At 39.6% G+C, this 17,424-nt stretch overlaps 1 protein-coding gene across 1 annotated transcript in view; it reads right to left on the bottom strand.

Annotated features, from left to right (window-relative positions):
• Positions 1-17,424, bottom strand: part of LOC123361801 (ephrin type-A receptor 6) — a 394,507-nt gene that overhangs the window by 196,919 nt on the left and 180,164 nt on the right. Inside the window, exon 6 of the mRNA XM_045001949.1 lies at positions 2,369-2,477. Within this exon, the coding sequence (XP_044857884.1) occupies positions 2,369-2,477 (109 nt within the window). The remainder of the gene's footprint in view (positions 1-2,368; positions 2,478-17,424) is intronic.

Genomic DNA, 17,424 nt, shown 5'->3' with positions numbered 1-17,424 from the left:
TTATCACTGTGTTTAAGAGATACTTCAAAATGAATCCATATCCTATGTAATTGAAAAGTTCCATTCAGTAAAGTGTTAGAAAGCTAAAAGAACCTCTGATGTTCTTAACATTAGCAAAGAGAAAGAATGAAAGTAGAAAGAATTCAAGAATATCCACATCAATACTAATCTTATTCCATTACTGAGTTACTTTTAAGAGAGGCATTCACATTATTTTTCAGGAATTCCACTTGATGATTCTACATAATCATTTCTTTCAAAATTTTCCTGCCTTTGTTGGCTGAATCCATCCTTATTTCCACTGAAACAATATAATATTTTCCAGTATCTACAGCAGTAGCTACTAGTAAAGATCTCTGCTTACACTAGTAATATTTAATTTGTCACAATTAGTCTTTGAAGTTAACGTCTCCCATTTATCTTAATGGAATATTAATTCCTACTGGTTCTATTGTTTTTTAGTCTGTCATGTTACAGGCTTCACAAGAGAGCAGTGCATTCATTCACATAATGACGGATATATTCACATTCAGGAGGGCTAGAACTTCCTCTGTCAACCAAATGAAAGCTTAGATTCTAAGCAGGAGAGCAAATACAGTGTTCAGTTCCACGTAATCCATAGATTCCCCCTCCCTCACAAAAACCAGGTGCGACACAGAGGGAGGAACTCACTAACAATTCCTCTTTGGAGATACTTCCACTTCATTATGTTGTGTGGGGAAAAGGAGTCCACAGTTTGTGCATACACAATCCCTACCCCTCAGGAAAACAAAATAACCTCTCTGTGGAGTCTCCTCATGTCTCTAGAGAAGCTTTGTCTCCCTGAAGCTTTTCCTGTTTCCTAGAGGCACAACCCCAGAGAAGCTGCACAACCAGTGACTCTCACTGGCCATAGGGATCCCAGGCACAAAAGAGAGTGGGAACACACTGTCTTTTTTTTGGAAACTGAATCGGGTACAGGACGGGGTGATATCTGTCCATCTGGCCCTCTCCTTTCTTGGCTATCATACTCATTTCTTGTGAAACCTTGGAGTGAGAGAGAGGCCATCCTGAGGCCCAGGGGTGGTGGAGCTGTGGAAGTGGTTGAGTCCATTTTTCCACATGGTAGGGGGAGACTGCTGCATGGATATTCTTTGTGGAGGATCTGAGACACATGATTCCTCACACTGGCAGGGAGCCAGGTTCTGATCTCAGTTACATCTGGGCAAAATGGTAGTAACTCCACTGAGGTTATATGGATTTACTCCAGATTTACATTTGTGTAAGGAAGAGCAGAATCCGGCCAATAAAATAAAAGCAACTCCTCATCCAATTAACACAGTGTCAGTATTAGATCGTGATCATCATATCAAGTGAAGCAAGCTGAACAGTCAGTATTGTATTACAAGGAAGGAAATGGAAATGGAATAAGAGAATCATTGGGTAAGTCCTAATAGGTCATCTAGTGCATCCCCTGCTAATGCATCAATGTTTGCTAAAGTAGATTTAATACGGCTTTGTTCAGTCTAATTTTAAAAATCCCAAGCAAATAGGACTCTCACCACTTCCTTTGGGGAGACTATTCTACAATCTAATTAGTATTATTCTTAGTATGTTAATTCTAAGGGTTTTCAGTTAACTTTTCCTTTACTTACGTTGATCACATTTCTCTTAGTAGTCTTCCCTCTGTTTCTGGTACCACTTTCCCGATCTGTACTTATATTAGTAAAACCATGATTCTATCACTAGACTGGACTGTTTTCATAAACAAGATATATAAAAAAAATCAAACATTGATCAGGCAATAGATTTCAGTAAGCATATTTTCTCTTTGTGTATTTCAATTGCTACATCTATTATTGGATATGTATTTTTTTTGAAGTTTAATACAGAAAGTGGTCACAAAAATAGGCTACTAAAATAGGTTAATAGAGCACGCACTATTGCTAACTGCAAGCACACAAAATAATGAGTCAAGCCGCCCCCCCCATCATGAGATTGGCTTAAAATCATGAGATTTAAAATAAAAAATATATATTTGTGATTCTTTTTATTTGCCTTCTGGTTTCCGAACCTTTAGGGTGTACTTGGATCATGTTTTCAAGCTTTTCTTGGCAAGGGGGTCTAGAAAAAATGAATGCAGCGATTCTCACCTAATCACATGACTCTAGGAGTGGGGTTTGAAAGAAAACACCAAATATTAGAAGATGCTCACTAAAATTGGGAGAGCTGTCAACACTCAATAAGGGTCACATTTACGCCATGACATTTGGACTGCACAAGGCCCTATTCGCCACATAAGCTATGGAGTAATGATTTAACTAATGTGAGCCCATTCATTGGGATGAATCTCACCCTACGTGAACTAGTACAGTGTAATATGAATTACCTCCCAGTGATTAGGAAGAACAGAGTGAGGATAACCAGGAGAGTGAATCCACCAACAGCAGCAGTGGCAATTACAAGAATCTGCCCCTGCTCCGCAGCTATATCAGAAGCTGAAACAGAAACACAGAGAAGAGGGGTTAAAGTTTCAATGAGTGGGATACATGCAGAAAGGATCATAATATTCCACCAGCCAAATGCCTGATTACTCTATAAGAACTGAAAGTAGCAATAACTTCTCTGGTGGTTAATGAGGACAGTGGGTGGAATTTGCCTGTGGAGGGAAGGAGAGGAGGTCAACAGGCAGGTAGTTAGTTCCCTACACTGCTCCTGAAGGTGGGGAGGCGGTTTTGACAGAGATAGATTAAAGAGGTACCTGGGAACTGCACAAACATTTTCGACTCTGTTATTTGGTCCTGAAACTTCTGCTCCTGCCTGCCAAAGCTTAAAAATTACAGTCAAAATAGCTGGAATGTCCACGAGCTATCAGCTCATAAAACAATTATGAAATTTAAAATTGAGCTTGATTTTCAAACCTACACTGTATTGTCCTGTAATTATCCATATAGCTTGCATGTACACTACCGCATACAGATGGCTAGAGAGACTCTCCAGCTAGCAATGTGTACATGAAGTAGCGTGCATGCAAAGTGCACAGTTGCACACACAACTATAGTGTCAAAATCAGGCCCCATATTTAAAAGAGCCAAATGCTGTATTACACTAGATAATTGTAATAATAATAGTAATAAGGTAATAGTAAAAAAATAATGCTTTGTGTTCTTTCCAAACACAAGAAAATAAAACTCATGAAGTGGAGTTGGTTTATAAGGGTTTTGGCAAAGCAATTATATTCCAATATTTTAAAAATATATTTAAAATCCTAAATGGTTTGTGGCCTGGCTATATGAATAAACTGGCATTCTTTTATATTCTGTCACAGTTGTTAAGATCACTGTGGTTTCTTGAGTATAAGCTTTACAGGATGATCAGAGGAAGGCCTATGGAATTCCCAAACTCTTGCAATTTGCCAGGGTCCAAGTTTAGCAAACTTCTAGACACATTGACAGCACCTTTATTTAGTCAGCTTAACACTAAGCCCAATTCTGCATTCATTCTGTGGGAAAATCTTCCAATATTGTATGGATAATATGGACTATATAAATGAGCCCCACAGAAGCCAGAGACAAGACTCTTATTTAGCATGTGGGTGTTCCTTTGCAGCACAGGCTCTTCAGGCTGCTAACATATTTGTACAGTTTTAACTATAAGGTGCTTTGGTGAAAGGCAACTGTAGCAGAACATGATCCCTAGACTGCCTCTTTACACCCCAGAAACCAGCTCCGACTCCACTGGCTGTGTATTCACTGTACCATTTGAGTTCTCTCCACCAACATCTTTATGCAACAGTCCTATGCAACAGTACTGTTTAGAATATCCCCTGTGCTTTTCGTCCTCCCTTCAGGACCACAGAGGAGCGGTCTCCCTTCCCTGAGGCCTCTGTGAGACTGGACTCAGCTTGCCCTCTTCCTCTTCACTTGGCACTTCCTTCCTCTGCCTCTTTATCAATCTTGAGCTGATGGGCTAATTGGCTCATTAGCTCATCCAGCGCATCAGTTGGATTCACTAATTATCTATAATAATCCCAATCAGTTTTCTTCAGGGGAACTAATGGGTGTCAGAGTGATCTGAGTTCAGGCTCATCTGTTAGCTCCCTGCACTCTATCCAAGCAACAAAAAATGTTGTTCTCAAGATTTGTCTGTTCTTATCATTTTCTCCAACAAACATTGGGTCTGAGCAAATCACCTAAAAATATTGACTCTGCGAGTCTGATCCTATTAATTATTATTATATTAATATTAAACATTTATATTGCAGTAGTGCCTAGAGACCAGTTCAAGGCCTCAGTCTCTTAGATGCTCTATGAATGAGAGAAGGATTTGGCTCTATTGTCTCTGTCTCTCTTGCTCTGTAATACTGAGGATCTTTATCTGCACCTAATTTTATGTGAAAGTTATCACCCTCTAGTACATTTCCATCTGTTCTCTATTTGTTAGTTTTTATGAGATATGTAGTATTTTGAGAATTAAGAACAGGGGCCCTATTAGGGACCCTCTGACACTGGTAGAAATATAGTACTGGGTGTTTTAGCTTACTTCAACAAATGCAGGAAAGAGATCAACCCTCAGCTTCATCAAGAAAACAAAATCTGGTTTCATGCAATTGTGCATTGCTCAGAAAGCACAACATGCAGCTCTCCTGGGGCTTCCGTTGATTCAAATGTAGGTGCATCATCTGGGATCCTCTGAGGAGAAGCCTCAATACAAAGTAGCCTCTTACTCAGTACTTTGTGACATTCAGAATACTGTACACAAACTGTTAAAAGCCACATAAAAATGTTGTATCCAAGAGGGAACATTTGGACTTTAAATAATATTTCTGAGTGATTTAGCAACTAATAAATAGCATGAGCTATCTTTGCAACAGTAGTCAAAGCAAATAAAAACAATAGTAATTTATGTCCAATTTGCAATAAAAACAATGTATTAAATCTCTGGCATTAGGTTTCTGTCTCTATAATTTAATGGAAATATGTAGAGACAATAAATTACAATACTGCATTCAGTATCTGTGGTCAATAAACTCTTCACAGACAAGTTAAATACATACATCTTCGAATGGAAGATGCACTGAAACCTTTTATCAACTACTCACTAAATAGTTAAGCTCCCAAACAGTAACTAGTGATATTGTGGGAATGACTTTATTGAATATAACATGATGCAAAGGCTAGAGTCATATTTACTTGGAAAAAATCAACTTAACAAAAATGATGTGACAAGTAATAGTGCAAATAATAATCATCAGTCCAGGCCTTCAGATCAAGTGTTGAATACCATCTCTCAACTGTTGGGGCCCCCTGCTAAACTGCTGCAGAGGTTGTTAAGGCCAGAGACATTTTAAAGCCATAAAAAAAGAGAAGGAAATGTTAAATGAGTGCATATTGCCACCATTTGAAGTGGGGACTAGAGGACAAACTGCAGCCCTTTCAATATGAGTGTAATAGAAAAAAAAAGGGTATGCAGGAGCAATGAATTCAGCAGGTGCAGAAGGAATATGATGGGGGTTCAGATACACTAACTACCTGTGTCTGGACATACTTAATACACTCTTGCTGCTAAATGGACAGTCTGAAGCTTTCTTTCCTGATAACTAAAGTTCTGGATATTGAGAAGGATAGAGTTGATGATGATAAAAATTGGTTCCATAGCCCAAATAACCATCATGCAGAAAACCCAGAAGAGCAGAAGTCAGGCTTCCTGGATCATTTCTGTTTAGCAGAACTGTTGTTTCTTGGCCTTTTAGCTGAAATGAAGTGTAATATATCAATTTAATAACATTAGTCCTCTAATCAGGACTATATCCTGCACATGGAGGGGGATGGACTCAATGACTAAATTTATCTTTTCTGTCTTTAACCAGTATGATTCTTAGCTGGGACTGTATACTCTTAGAAAGTGATTATTTTGCTCCTCTTGTTCTCTTCTACCATGATGGCAGATATGTCAGAGTCCAATATATTAGGATTTTCTTCAACTAGCCACATCACTACAAAGGGTCCCTTCAAGCCTGACTCTTCCTGATGACCTTAATTTACTTGTCAGATAAAAATGTCAAATGACAGACAAGTATAATTGGAAAATGTGGGTTTGGTAAAAACTGACAGAGAAGTAGGTAAGGCCTGTAAAGTGATGGAAATGCTTATTTTTGCTTGAAGAAATCCTTGTAGAAATCAATAAAAGCACAGTGCAATGAGTAACACACACAAAAAAAAGCCCACCAGGAAACACTGGCTATGGAATGGGAATACAGTAATAAAGCAAATGCAATTTTCAGTTTTCTTACAAAATTCTTGAAAGCAGAGGTTAGATCAGGCCTTTTGCTGTCCTAGGCAAATTTCAGCATATGCACCTCCTTCTGTCTGATCTATTTCATCACATTCTTTCACTTTTTCAACTATATTTTAAAGTTGATCTTTAGGTTTTAAGTAATAAAATCTTTAAGTTTTATCATGTCTCTGCTGTGTATTTTTCCACCCTTGCCACCTCCCTGTTTTTTTCTTCCATCACCCTTCCCCTCCCCATCAGCTTTGTATCTTGCTATCTCCTCTCTTCTTCTATTTCTCCTCAGTTATATTTTTGATAATGTATTACTAAATTACTATATCCTTGGTAGTGTATTATTACGTTAAACATGAATTGTTTTACAGTGCCTTTTTAAAGGGGAAATTTGGTTTCATAGCATACAATTCACTAAAATTAGTCCAATCTCTTGCCCCTTGAGAGATGTCATTTCCTTGTAAGGCAGCATTTGTCAAAAGCAGAGGTTGTATTAGTTTGGCAAAACCCAAGCCAGCTACTCATTTTGTAAAACCACAATGAGGGGTACTTCAGATCAGGTTCCATTTTTTAAAACCTGAAGTTTGGGTGTAGGGAGGTGGATAGATGTCTAATTCTATTTCATACACATGTGGGAAAACTGGGGTTGATTTTGCTTTGTCACACAATGGCACCTCCGGATGCCCCCCAACTTAGTAATACTGTAAAGCTTCCCTCAGATCCTTAAATCAGCCCTGACATCAAAAATTTGAAATAAAAACGTTTCTTTAGAATATTGGTCAATAGATGAGGTCTGTCTATTTTAAGACTGTCATTGAATCATCAAATGTTATATACAGAAAGATTTCCCACCAGACCAGGAACAGTTTTAAAGAATCAAAGGTGGCCTGTTGCCAGGCTAAAATAAACCTGCCACATCAAGGAGGGAAAAAAAACAACCACACCTCTCTTCCCACTGGTAATAAGGTTGACATTATAAAACATTTTTCGTTTTAAAAACAGCTTCTGCACAAGGAGGCTACAACACAAAAATACTGCACGGTGGAACAGCTGTAAATTTTTCAATAGTTTACATGTTTCCTCTGGGCACAAAGGGCCTCTGAGGTGAATAGTAAAGGACATTTCTCCAGAAACAGGAATACTGTAACTCATTAAATATTTTTTTAAAAAGTCTCCTGTAAAGCTCTAGTTCAGAAATAATAAAAAGACATAACAATATGCGTACATTGGACCAAATAGCTTGAATTGTGGGGTTTGACTCAGAAGAGTACATTTTGATATACCACGGATAGGCTTAGTGGTTTGTGTGGGGGAAAGTAACTCAGATATATGCTGTTCCAGAGCCATACATGCAAGAAATAAATAAGAGCTAGATTATGACTCATGAAGCAATTACAGCAGTGTGTGTGTGTGTGGGGGGGGTACCCAACCAAGCAGTTGCTGAAGACACTCTGCCTGTAGGTGTTGACGCTGGCAGAATGCCTTGGGAGCATTGGGGGAAAACATACTCAAAAGCAGCGTCTACTATCCTCTCCATAAAGCCAATCAGTACCAGCCTCTTCACCACAATGGATGGGACAGGGCCCTGATCATATTCCCACTCCACTCATGCATGCCCTTTTAAGGCATGGGGTTCTCCAGACCTTATTAGCTAACCCCACCTACTTTCACACAGGGAATACGAGCATCAGCCTCTGGCTGCTTCATTTGTAGGTCTGTGCAGTGGAGAAAGGGTATCCTGAGCTCATCTGGCCCATTCAATAACAGACATAATCTACCAGTAAGTATTTATAACCAGCTAACAGAATGTAACTGTCCTCCCAGAAACAAGTGCACCAGATGTTAATAATTGTTAGCATTGGTGCTGAATGCAAGGCTTCCCCTATTTTTACTGATGTTACTGCAGCATGTATACGTAGCATCTGATAATGGTTCAATGATGATTGTAAGCATCAAGTTAAGATTTTCAAATTCGCCATCATTTATTTACTAATAGTTTCAGTAAATTCTCTTGCAGCAAACAACCAAGGCCTGTTCGGAAAAAGCACCAATTACCATTAGTGTAGTTAGGATTGAAACAGTCCTATACTTCACTTATGTCCTTTCCCCTTGTTATTGAGCTCCTTGCTCCAGATAATCTTAGACTCCTTTCTTTACTCTCTACATAGAATATGTCAAGTCTAACCTCACTCTCATTTTTCTGCCTCTCTCCCCAATTCCTACAACCTGACTTTCTCTCTATTGTTCCCATACATTTTATTGTTATCTACTGTTTAGGATCCTTATGTCCATTAAACCTGGTGTCAGATTAAGCAAGATTTCCTCTAAAGTTGATACCAGTACATCTCTATAATGCATGTAGCTTTCCATATCTGCAGGTTAACCCACTGCCTTGTTCTTAGCCATCATGACACCTGGGATCAGGTTCATTGCAAGGATTTCTGAAACACTTTGCTTTATACCAGCCCTCTGCTTTGATTTTCAAAGACCAAATTTAGGTATCCTCAAAATAGAGGACTAGCTAACGAGAGGGAGAAGAGAAATGGCATAGAGATTTTTTAAAAATAGGGTTGAGCAGGGAAGGGAGGAGAGAAAAATGGTGTGAAGAAAGTAAGGAAGGGGATGACATTGGGAGTCTCAGCGTAGGCAAGGAATGAAAGGATACATTATAAACTGTACTGTGTTCAATCAGCAAATCTGACAGTTGGGATTTGGTACAGACTTTTCCAGCAATATTTTTGTTGCGCCCCCCTTTCTGGTAACACTCCTAGCCAGCTATTGATTAGTGCTAATTCCAAATGGAAGTTCTATGCTCTACCACATTTCTGAGTAGTCACACAATATGAATTCTACAGCCTCTCTGATTAATTAATTTTTTTATTACTCCTACAGGGTCAGACAGTCCTCTTTCTGCTTCATGCACCACCATTAATAATCATTCCAAAATTTCTAGCTGTTCCTCGTAATGATGTATCTAATTTTATCCTAAATAATTGAAGCAGCACAAATTGCATTTCAACCAGTAAACTGGAGCAAGCATGACAGTAGTTTCCCACTGAAGGGAGGCTTAGTGCAATATTAAGGAAATGAAGGTTACTTGCAACTGGAGTTCTTTGAGATGACTCTGCATATTCATGCTCAGGCATAATGCGCCAACCAGTGCAGCCTAATGGTGGAGACTTCTCCAAAGTGCCCATTAAAGTGCACACATGCCTCCAGCTGCCCTCTCTTTGGCGTGTCTGAACATTCTGAGGGTGAAGCTATATAAGGAAGTGCTGCGCTCTGTACTGCCTCAATTCCTTCCACTGCTCACCCAGAGAAACCAAGATAGGACTCTGAGAAATAGGGGAAGGTGGATGGGAAGTGTGAATATGCAGAGTCATCTCAAAGAACTCTGGTTGCAAATAAGTAACCTTCAATTCTTTTTTGAATGGCTCTGCGTATTCCCACTTTGGCAAGCCATCTGAAAACTCTGGAGGAGGGAAGAATCCCAATTAATGACTGAAGCACAGCTCTACTAAATCAACCGTCTGTTCTTGAAGCTATATCCAAAGCATAATGTTCAGGAAATGTATGGACTGACTTCCAAGTAGCAGCCTTACAGATTCCCCAATTAGGAACATGTTTAAAACAAACAAAAGATGCTGCCACTGATCTAAAGGAATTAGGTCTGACATCAGTAGGCACAGGAACTGCTGCTAATGTGTAACATTCAAGGATACATTGTTCTACTCATCTGGAAACAATTTGAGAAGACAGATGATAACCCGTATAATTCTTACCATATGAAACAAATAATATAGAAAGCTTCCTAAAACCTTTAGTTCTATAAAAATAATATGTTAAAACTCTTCTAGGATCTAAAGTATGTAAAGCAGATTCTCCTTTATTAGCATGTGGCTTTGGAGAAAACACTGGTAAATTTATTGTCTGATTGATATGAAACTCGGATACTATTTTTGATAAAAAAACCTGGGATCAAGTCTAAGAACCACCTTCTCTTTATGAAAAACTAGTAAATGGTGGGTCTGTAATCAAAACATGCAATTTGCTCACCCTTCTGGCTGATGTTATAGCAATAATAAACAGTCTTAATAGATAAGTAAAATAAAGAACACTCTGCCTAGGGTTTAAAAGGTGGCTTCATAAGCAAATATAACATCAAATTAAGATCCTACAGTGGAACTGGATCTCTTGGGGGGGAGGGGAATACATTTTAAATAATCCCTTTTGAAACTTTTAAATCATATCATACTTGAACAACAATCTGTCATTGATCAAAAGACAAACTGAGAAAGCTGCCAAAAGAAATGTTATAGAGAAATTAAAGATAGGCCTTCAGACTTTAAATACATCAAATACCCAGGGAATGGAAGCTGTAACTGGTCAGTCAGATTTTCCCTGCATCCAAGAGACAAATCTAGTCCATTTCCTCATTTTGAACAAAGGAGGAACAAGATTGTTCAAAGTTAGTCAGAGTCTGATAGCCTAGGCCATCAGATAGAGAGACTGGAGTTTGCATGAAGAATCCTGCCATGCTGCTTGGATAACAGGTCTCGAGGCAAGTGTAGCAGTTTGTAGACCCCTTACAACAGCTGAAGCAGGTCCATATGCCATTGCTGTCTCAGCCAAGCTGGAGGGACCAGGATCAATGTCACCTTGTCCTGTCTTATCTTCCCCACCACCTTCTGAATTAATGGGAAAGGAGAGAGCATAGAGATGGCCTGTTCCCCAATGCATTAGAAAATCATCTGAAATAGACCGACTGTCCTTTCCCACTCTTGAACAAAAAAGACAACACTTACTGTTGAACCTAGTTGTAAACAGGTCTACAACTGGCTGACCCCAACTGGAGAAGATCTTTTGTATTATCTGGTCCTTTAATGACCACTCATGCATTTGAGAACTGTTTGCAGAGCTGATCTGCCAACACATTGCTTGCTCTCGCTAAATGTAGGGGTATCAGATAGACATTCTGTAGATTGTACACACCTATCCCAGAAAGTGATTGTCTCAGTACACAACACAGTAGACTGAGCACCTCCTTGCTTGTTGACGTAATACATAGCAGTTGTTTTGTCTGAGGCAGAAAAGATCTGAGAGCAAGGTGAATCACCCTCAATTCTAAAACATTTATGTGAAGATTCTTTTCCTGAGACACTCAGTGACTTTGAATGGTCAGAGAACCCAGATGAACTCCCTTATCCGTTGTTCACTGCATCAGAGGTTATGGTGATGAATGGCAAAGGAGGATTGAAAATGACCCTTTTGAGGACATTGTTTCTGTTTGTTTACCACATTAAATAATCTAAATGTCTTGTGGCAAGGTGACTGACATGTGAAGATTGTCCAGATTTGGCTTGTAAACCTGAGCCATCCAAAATTGCATTGGCCTCATTCTGAGACATGCAAATAGAGTGTCATAAGTAGTCGCTGCCTTGAGACCCATCAAATGTAAAAAGAAAATTACTTTCTGGGTCTAATGGCTATGAATCTTTTAAATAGATTGCACTATCTTCAAAAATCTCTCTTCTTGGAAGGAAAGCCATTTCTGCTACTGAGTCCAGTACATTTCCTGTAAAGTGGATTCTCTAAGTTGCACAGAAATTTGACTTTTTGACCTTTAGAAGTAGCCCTAAATATGTAAGAAGGGAAGTTGTAAACTGGATGTGACTCAGTAGATCTTTCTGTGAAGTTGATTTTATCAATCATACCCTGTTTTCTGAGATGCGCTGCTTGTAAAGACTCTAGGCACTGCCGAGAGGACAAACAGCAGGACCTCATACTGAAAATATCTGTCCCACCACAAAACTGAGGTATTTCCAATGATTTGGCCAAATAGAAATATAGAAATATGTATTCTTTAAATTGAGAGTTGTGAACCAATCCATGGTGAGAGTGCGGGATGATAAAGGTGTGAATTAACATTTGAAAGTGAAACATACGGATAAATGTGTTCAACCTTCTTAAATCTAAAATTGGACTAAAATACTCATCTTTTTTTTTACACCAGCACCCATCTTGAATAAAACCCTTGCCCCACCCCTTTGTGAACTTCCTTTGTGCTCCCATCAAAAGCAATTTCTGAACTTCCTATAGAAGAACAACTTTTGTGAGATATTCCCTGAAAATGGAAGGATAAGGGGAGTTAAAAAGAAGTAGTATTTTGAACTGTAAGGCATATATTTTTCCTATTATTTCTATGACCTGTTTGCATGATGTAATACGCCTGTCATAGCTGATAAAGTGGTCTAGGGGTAGGAAGGAGCTTTGCCAGTTGGTTCAAAACTTTTGACCATTGTGCCAGATCCGTGGCTATGTATTAAATGAAGCAGGATGAAGCAGATTTACTTTAACTTTGGTCTGGATCTGAATGAATTCTTCTTCTGTTGAGACTGCCAGAAAGAAGTTGTTTGCTGAAGATGTTGCTGAAGTTTCTGAGATGAAAAATATGAAGAAGGTTGAGCATAAAATGTTTTCTGGTAATGAAAACAAGGAGTAGGAGGTCTCCTAGCAGTGAGGAACTAATCCAGAGAATGATCAGTAGATCTTGTCTCTTCTGACTTTTCCAAAAGCTCATCCATTTTGTTACTGAAAAAACTACCACCCTCAGAAGGGAGATCCTTAAACCTAGTGTCCACAGTCAATGATGAAGACCTTAACTATGCATGTCTTCTCAAAGTAACCACAGATGCTAAGGCTCTGGCTGAAGAATCAGAAGCATCAAAATTAGCCCTGAGAGCATGTTTTGCCATATTTTGTCCCTCTGCCAAGATGGCATTGGCTAATTTCCTCTCATTGTCTGGTAACTCTTTCACAAACAACCATTTTCTCCCACAGATGGAATTGATAGTGGGACATTACCACCTGGTAATTAGCTATGCTAGTATCTAAAGATTAAGGAGGAAAAGCCTGCCTTCCAAGGGCATCCAATTTCTGCCCTTTTCTATTTGCTGGAGTTGACTGGTCTTGACCAAACCTAAATCCATTACTCGCTGCTGCAATCACTAAAGAATCTGGTGCAGGATGAGTATAAAAATACAATACCCTCCTGTGGGATTTGATACAGTTTGTCTGCTTTTTAAGATGGGCTGACAGGAAGCAAGAGTAACCCAAATGCTCTTAGCAGGTTGCAAGAGACTAATCAAAATAGATAAAGACATTCTATTCCTTGAAGGAGCACCAAGAATGTCAGATAGTGGATGGAATGTCTCTTCCTCAGCAACTGAAGGTAAGTTCAAAGTAGATGCCAATTGATCCACCAAACTCAATTCTTTTTCTTCCTCAGACAATTTATCAGGCACTACTATCTGGGGTGCAGATGTACCTGGTGGAATCTGATCCAAAAAATTCTCAGCATCTGGATCTTATCAGCTGGAACATCATTACTCCATCCACAAAGTGGATGACCCAAGAGCCCAATAAAGCCATGGAGTCCAAGATTACCAGTCTCTCCAATAATTAGTGTCCAGGAACATCTGCATAAGATGTGGTGGCACAAACTGACCAAAAGACTAAGGAAACCCAGCCTTGGGTGGCACAAATCTGGAGAGCTGAGGTCTTTTGACTCTTTCATGATCCTCTTCTACCTGTGGATCCAACCTTGGATCTGCAATGGGTCTCACTGCAAATAACTGCATTAGAGGACGAACTGACATGACAGGTGAGAAAGATCTGCCTGATGACCCTACATAAATATTAAGAGGAGGAGGAAGCAGAGGTGGTTCTATCCTATGTCTCTTTTCAGGAGCAGGGGATTTAGACCTTGGAACTGATGAGAACTTCCTCTTCCTGTTCCCCAAGAAACTCTCACTTGGATCTGAAGAATGATCAGGGGCCAAACAGTGAATATCGTCTACTACTGTAATAATCCTCTTCGGATCTGATGTTGGTACAGGGGTTTATAAAGACAATAGTGACGATCTTACAGATTTAGGCATCACCAGATCCAGAGAGAGACTCAACTCAGTAATTCTGGATCATAAAATAGAATGTGGAACTGACTTGTGCGTCAGACTTGGTACTAGAGAAGATGGATCCAAATTGGATGGAACTGATAAATGTGATCCATGGGATCTGGCATTCCTGACTGTGGCTGTCTTCTCCTTTGTCTTCTTCTTTGTAATGGACACATTTGGAACCTAGGCATAGGGTCCTTATCTCCAGACTGAATAGATGGCGCCTCTGACACCCTGGCAGCTTTAACAGGAGGATATGATGAAATGGGAATGTACGGCAGAACCAGCGAAGGCACGGATCCCTGGGACTTCTCAGAAATCTTAGCCTTACTTGTTGATGCAATCAGAGACAATAAGGGCCTCTTAGTCTTCAGATCCAAAGATCTCCTGGAACCCAAATGGTTAACAGAGAGATCTTCCTTAAATAGGACCACCTGCAGCCTATTACGCCCCTCCACATGTGGTGTGAAAGCGTGATAGATGGAACACTCAGAGGAGGAGTGACCCTTGCTGAACACTTAAGGCATCTCACATGGGCATCCAATACCTGGAAGACGGTTGGGCAGAAAGTACATCCCTTAAAGCCCGGCTTATTCTTCATCTTCTTCTGATCTGTCACCCTTATATAGCCTCAGTGCCCCTTTATATAGCCTTGCCCTCAGAATGTTCATGAACACTGAGGGGAGGTATAGAAACGGGGAGCACATGTGCTCTAACAGGCACTGCTGGGAGAAGGGGCTCCTGTTAGATTGCATCAGTTGGTGCCTTACCCATTGGTGGGAATATGCAGAGCCACTCAAAGAACAATAACTTTATAAGATAATTTTAAACCTTATTGTATACTCTTACGCTACAGAGTAAGTCATCCAGTTTCATTTTAATCATGAGATATTTTCCTTTGATATTTTAGCCTCCCTTTTCCCCAGATAGTGGTTAATTATACTATATTATTACCTTAGCATTAGCAAACCCCCCAGAAACCAAAACCAGCATGTTTGACAAAGCTCTTATCCCTTTAACAGCTAATGCAGTAAAAGAGGTTTGCAATGGCTATATGTATCCACCTTGTTTCTGTTAGTCCAGGGTATAAAACTTTGTTATTATCTTTCATTTCTAAAATCACTGTGAAATTGCTTTGTATAAACCATGGAACATTTGAAACATTTAAATAAAAGCTATAGCTTTCAATCCCAACCTGAGAGCAAAACTCCACATCCAAGTAAATACTTTGATTGTGTTTATAACTATTACAAAACCAAAAACATTACAATCTATTCTATATTAAGGAAATATTTTTATGCTTGCTTTATTACTTAAATATATTTCTCCTAAAATACTTGTATTAAATTTCATCCAATGAGTTTTCAAGCAATTTTCTCTCTTGCAATAAATTACTTCATTAGTATTCTAGATACCACTGAGGGATATGTCTGTATTATTTTATTATTATTAGCAGTAAATATTCATATTCTGATAGTACTGATATGCCTCAGGTCCCAGGTACTTGGTCCTGTACAAACACACATAAGAAACAATCCTTGCCCTGAAGGAATTACCATCTAAAGCAGATGTGGATTCAACACACAAGCAAATGAGCAAGGTGGAGAATTGGCAGAATTTGTTTGTTACACATATTTTAAGTTCTTTTGTTTCCTTTTTTTGGTTTGTTTTAAACTGGGGTTGAAGGAAGGGAATTGGAAAAGAAAGAAGGGGCAGAGGAATAGTCACAGGTTGTCAACTGTCTATCTATGATTAGCAGGCTGAGTTTTGTGTGCATCGTGATAGGGACAAGTCAGGCAACGATTGCTACTAGAAGGAGCTAAATGTACTTGTCTTACAGTTTAGGAAATACCATCTGCACTTAATTCTCTCTGACACCTCAGACCACAGGAACAATTGAAGATGTGGAGAACACAACTCTAGCTTCAACTGACAGCAGTGCGTCAGCCCCTTATTAGTGCTGAGATATTGATTTGTCATTTTACTTTTTCTTCCCTGGGTTTTGAACTCACCCTAATGAAAGGGCTAAAGTCCGCTGCTGTCAGTGTCTTCCTCATTTGTCACAATCACATGTGATTACACTTTACACATACTGGGTGAGACTGAGTCCAGCCTTTATCCATCCTTCTCTTTTTACACCCCCAATTATTTGCGGACATAGCAGATTAAGTACCTCATGATGGTCTAAGTTAACTATATTAAAATGTGGTTGCAAATAACTTTGGCCATAAAATTGCATCTCTCTGTGTTCCTTCTGAACTGTAAAGAATCCCCAAACTATGTTTTCATGTATGGGGCACTAATCATTTCAAGCTAACTTGTTACAGTCTGGCAATATGTTGAATGCCTATCTAAGGTTTGTCCATGCCTAGACACATCCAGTATTCGAAATGCAGTTCTCATGTTTGGCACACAGCTCGCCAGGGTAAGCACCCTGGCGGGCCAGGCTGGTTTGTTTACCTGCCGTGTCTGCATGCCCGGCCGATCGCAGATCCCACTGGTCACGGTTCGCTGTCCCAGGCCAATGGGGGTGGCAGGAAGGGCAGCCAGTACATCCCTCAGGCCGTGACGCTTCCTGCCGCCCCCATTGGCCTGGAGCGGCGAACCGCGGTCAGTGGAAGCTGCGATCAGCTGGGCCTGCAGACACGGCAGGTAAACAAACCGGCCTGGCCTGCCAGGGTGCTTACCCTAGCGAGCCGCATACCAAAGATTGCCGACCCCTGGAATACACCACCACTTGGGGTCTTTCAGGGAGACTTAGGAGAAACGTAGTGATTTTAGTTTGCTCTGGATTCAGGAAAACCTTTTCATTTTTGTTCCACATAGATTTGCACACCATTACATTTTGTTTTGAGTTAAGCATTTCAACAAACTAAATAATTCCTAATCTAACTCAGCTGAAAGAGTCACATGCTAATTACAGGTCAAAACAACTGAGTTCCCAATGATTTCCACTTGAAACCATCAGTGAGCCCAGATTGACTCAAAACTCAGCCCAGATTTACCAAAATGTTAGCAAGGTGGGCCTGAATTTTTGGTCTGCAGTAAAATGTGAGAGAGCCATACAATATGGATATTGAATAATATTATTAGTTACAATACTTAAAATGTATGCATGCCAATGACTCCTTTGCTGCAGCCAACAAAACACCCAAAATAATAAAGATGTTTTCTATACTTCACATAATATACATTTTCAGAA

Source organism: Mauremys mutica, chromosome 1, assembly GCF_020497125.1.
Source record: "Mauremys mutica isolate MM-2020 ecotype Southern chromosome 1, ASM2049712v1, whole genome shotgun sequence".
NCBI classification, from domain to species: domain Eukaryota; kingdom Metazoa; phylum Chordata; order Testudines; family Geoemydidae; genus Mauremys; species Mauremys mutica.
Note: the sequence above shows the minus strand (reverse complement) of the source record. Positions and strands in the feature narration are given on the sequence as shown.